This window comes from Myotis brandtii, unplaced genomic scaffold (assembly GCF_000412655.1).
Source record: "Myotis brandtii unplaced genomic scaffold, ASM41265v1 scaffold33, whole genome shotgun sequence".
Taxonomy (NCBI): Eukaryota; Metazoa; Chordata; class Mammalia; order Chiroptera; family Vespertilionidae; genus Myotis; species Myotis brandtii.
In genome coordinates, this window is record NW_005362713.1 from 2,067,924 (window position 1) to 2,072,171 (window position 4,248).

Genomic DNA, 4,248 nt, shown 5'->3' on the forward strand with positions numbered 1-4,248 from the left:
GGAGCAGGCCTAAGCCAGCAGGTCGTTATCTCCCGAGGGGTCCCAGACTACGAGAGGGCACAGGCCAGGCTGAGGGACCCCCAACTTCCCCCCCGAGTGCACAAATTTTTGTGCACCCGGCCTCTAGTGTATATAATAAAAGCCTAAGCGGCTGTTACGGCAGAACGACCAGTCGCTATGATGTGCACTGACCACCAGGGGGCAGATGCTCAGTGCAGGAGCTGCCCCCTGGTGGTCAGTGTGCTCCCACAGGGAGAGCGTCGTTCAGCCAGAAGCCGGGCTCATGGCTGGTGAGCGCAGCTGCCATGGCGGGAGCCTCTCCCGACTCTGTGGCAGCAGGAGCAGTGGGCCGAGATGAGTGTGAGCAGTGTGGCGCCCAGCTCCGATTTGGGCTCCTCCCTGGCCGCCTGCCACTGGCGCACTACTACATCCCCTGAGGGGTCCCGGACTGCAAGAGGGCACAGGCCAGGCTGAGGAACCGCCCCCCCACCCCAGTGCACAAATTTCGTGCACTGGGCCTCTAGTACATTATATTTTAGAAAGATCTCTATGGCTAATTTTTGTTGTTACAAAGAATTCATTCCTTAAAAACAAAAAAGAACTCACTAATTCAGTGGTTCTCAACCTTCTGGCCCTTTAATACAGTTCCTCATGTTGTGACCCAACCATAAAATTATTTTCGTTGCTACTTCATAACTGTAATGTTGCTACTGTTATGAATTGTAATGTAAATATCTGATATGCAGGATGATCTTAGGCGATCCCTGTGAAAGGGTCATTCAACCGCCAAAGGGGTCGCGACCCACAGGTTGAGAACCGCTGCACTAATTGATAGCTCCAGATGACTGAGGAGTTACCATTATCTAGAACAGCCATGCCCCACCTAAGCATCTCTAAAATCTTGATGCCCCCCCCCGTGACATATAATTCTTATTATTCAAAAAGTGAACTCCTATTCTCATGGAGGAAGCCTAAAAGACCATTAACTTGGTCAAAACAAGCTTCCAAAGAACATGGCATCCACGAAAGAGAAAAATAAAAGAATGAAAGGATAGTTGAAGTACTGAGGAAGATATCACAAAGAAATTGTTAAAATAATAATAATAATATGAAGTGATATGAAAAAAATAGCAAGTTTCAAAACATATAATAGAGAACTGAAATACATGTCACAATATATATTTATATACTGTATATGAGGCCCCTAGAACCATAAGAAATGCGAAAAATTCACTGTTAATAACTCATTCTCGAATTGCCCCCCTTAAAAATCAAATTGCCCCTCTGTTGGGAACCACTGATCTAGAAATATTGTTTTTCAAATGTGTTCTGAATTGAATTACTGGAATGCAGGAAAAAGTTCTCTAAAAAGTGAATTAACCACTCAAAGCCACTTTATCATCTATGTAGGATGTAATTTATAACACAAGTCTAAATACAAATTTCAAATACAGACTAATTTGCCCTTTAAAACTGAACACTATCCTATCCTATCCTATCCAATAAAAGCCTAATATGCAAATTGTCTCTTCGACCGAAAGTTCGACCAGGATTTCGACCGCTCCCTATGACGTGTGCTGACCACCAGGGGGTGGCGCAAAACATGGCGGGCATCGGCAACGTGGCGCTGGCAGCGGGCAGCAGTGGAGGCACTGCCAGCCCCGATGGGCCTCGATGAGAGCAGGACCGTGGCAGGATGGTGGAACAGGTAAGTGGGCGGTGCCAGGCCAACGTGGGTGCAAGCAGGGCCCAATCGCTCTACCGATCACCCCGCAGACAGTGACCAGCGGCGACAGGGCCGCCGCCCAGCTCCCAGGCGCTGAGGGGCCCAGGTGCTGCTCAGTGCCCAGAGGTCAGCTGGGATCTGCCTTTCCACACCCAACGCTCGCGCTTTGATCACCGGCCAGGCCTAGGGACCATACCCGTGCACGAATTTCGTGCACTGGACCTCTAGTAATTCCATAAAATGTGGGTCAGAAGTAAAAAAAAAAAAATTTAAGGCTTTTTATTTATAGCCTAGTACAGTGATGGCGAACCTATGACATGTGTGTCAGAGGTGACACGTGAACTCATTTTTTTGGTTGATTTTTCTTTGTTAAATGGCATTTAAATATTTAAAATAAATATCTAAAATACAAGTCTTTGTTTTACTATGGTTGCAAATATCAAATAATTTCTATATGTGACACAGCAACAGAGTTAAGTTAGGGTTTTTCAAAATGCTGACACGCTAAGCTCAAAAGGTTTGCCATCACTGACCTAGCAGGACCAGAATTTCTGTAATCCCATTCACGATCCTCACTTTTCCAATGAATTAAACTAAGTTTTTATTAGGAAGCCACTAAGTTTTAGTTAAGAAGTCCAAAATAAACTGATAAAGAGGAAAGTCAGAGACATCCAAATTATGAATAAAGATAGCAAAACAAACATGAAATTAAAAAGTACAGTTCACTTACTGTAACACTCTGAGGTTTTACTACTGGTGGCCCAGGTAGTTCTTCTGAGTCTGGATGGTTCCAATGTCTGGCATTATACACAGCTTTTGTAGGAGACTACAGAAATGAGAAAAAAGTCAACTGTTTCCATATTTTGCATTCTTATGAAATTGTCTCATTTCATAAAATAAAAATCTTAATAAATAATTTAAATGCATAAACATATACCCTAGACCAGTGGTCGGCAAACTCATTAGTCAACAGAGCCAAATATCAACAGTACGATTGAAATTTCTTTTGAGAGCCAAATTTTTTAAACTTAAACTATATAGGTAGGTACATTGTTATTAATTTAATTAGGGTACTCCTAAGCTGGCCTTTGCTAAAAACGTCCTCAATCTGATTGAGGTACATTTGCTGAGGTCGACCCCTTCCAACTCTCCCATCAACACTCGTCTTGTATACTTGTTTCGTCTATCTCCTTTCGTTCATCCTCTCTATATGTCCAAACCATCTCAACATACCTTTCTCAATCCTTAATACTACATCTTCTTTCACTCCACAACGTTCCCTATATGTGCGCGCCCGCACGTGGTATTTTGTGGAAGAGCCACACTCAAGGGGCCAAAGAGCCGCATGCGGCTCACGAGCCACGGTTTGCTGACCACTGCCCTAGACCAGCGATCGCCAACCTTTTGGACCTCACGGACCACCAGTGGTCTGCGGACCATTGGTTGGCGACCACTCCCCTAGACAGAGCAGATGAACAGTATCTAGCTCATATTCCCACCATGTAGCCATGCCCATGGCAGACATAGAGTCACTGGGACATTCTCTCATGAAATCGATAATCAGTGCTCTAGTCTAGAGGACAACTATTAACAACCAGGAGAAGAAAGTAAACCTCTTGCCAGGCCTGTACTAACTTACTAATCAATATAATTAATTCAATATGTTCTTTATTCCTCATGCTACTGATCCATGCCTCACATTCTTCCAACCATGGAAATCGGGCAGCACAAGTGATAAAGGCCCATATTCATTTAAGTGAAACTGTCAGGGTCAGATCAGTACCATCATTCAAAAGTTTTCAAATTTTACAAAGGTAAATATTGTACATATGCCTCATGTTACAAAACATAGTGGGGTCTAAAGCAATAGTATGTAATAACATCCATGATTTCTGCAGCAAAATGTATACATATTTACATTAAGTAGGATACTACCCCAACTCAAGTTAGAGTAGTTTACTGGAAAATCAATTTACTATAAAAAATGAAAAAAAACTTTGTTTAACATTCTTTATTTCAGAATTAAGAATAAAGAACTGTGAACCTGTATAATCAAATCCATAGGATAAAACCTGTATAAAATGAACGTATCAATTCTTCTAAAGGAGACTGATTACACAAAGACCAATGTTTTATCCGTCCTTTATAAATGATGTTAAATTTTGTTCTTTAATCTTCAAAAAATGGTTTTAATCTCATTAGAGATTCTAAGTGTGATAATTTACGTATTTTCAGTACTAATACAAAAAAAATAAGAGTACAAGAGGAGAAACATACTTCAAGATTGGCCAAAAATCTACATAAAAAAAATTACCCATTTTCCCTTACAAGCTGCAATCAACTAACATAATTGGAATTAAGCATCATACAAAGTTATCTTTTTATACAAATACTAGTGGCCCAGTGCACAAAATTCGTGCACGGGGGAGGGTGTGTTCCTCAGCCTGGCCTGCACCCTCTCCAATTTGGGACCCCTCGAAGGATGTCCTACTGCCAGTTTACAGGGATCGGGCCTAAACCAG

The 4,248-nt window shown here is 42.2% G+C and overlaps 1 protein-coding gene across 6 annotated transcripts in view; it reads right to left on the bottom strand.

The window, feature by feature from the left end:
• The window catches only part of WAPL (WAPL cohesin release factor), a 109,134-nt gene that overhangs the window by 39,513 nt on the left and 65,373 nt on the right, over window positions 1-4,248 (bottom strand). For all 6 annotated transcript variants that reach the window (XM_014543630.1, XM_014543631.1, XM_014543635.1 and 3 more), the window contains one exon: window positions 2,457-2,552. In XM_014543630.1, the coding sequence (XP_014399116.1) occupies window positions 2,457-2,552 (96 nt within the window). The remainder of the gene's footprint in view (window positions 1-2,456; window positions 2,553-4,248) is intronic.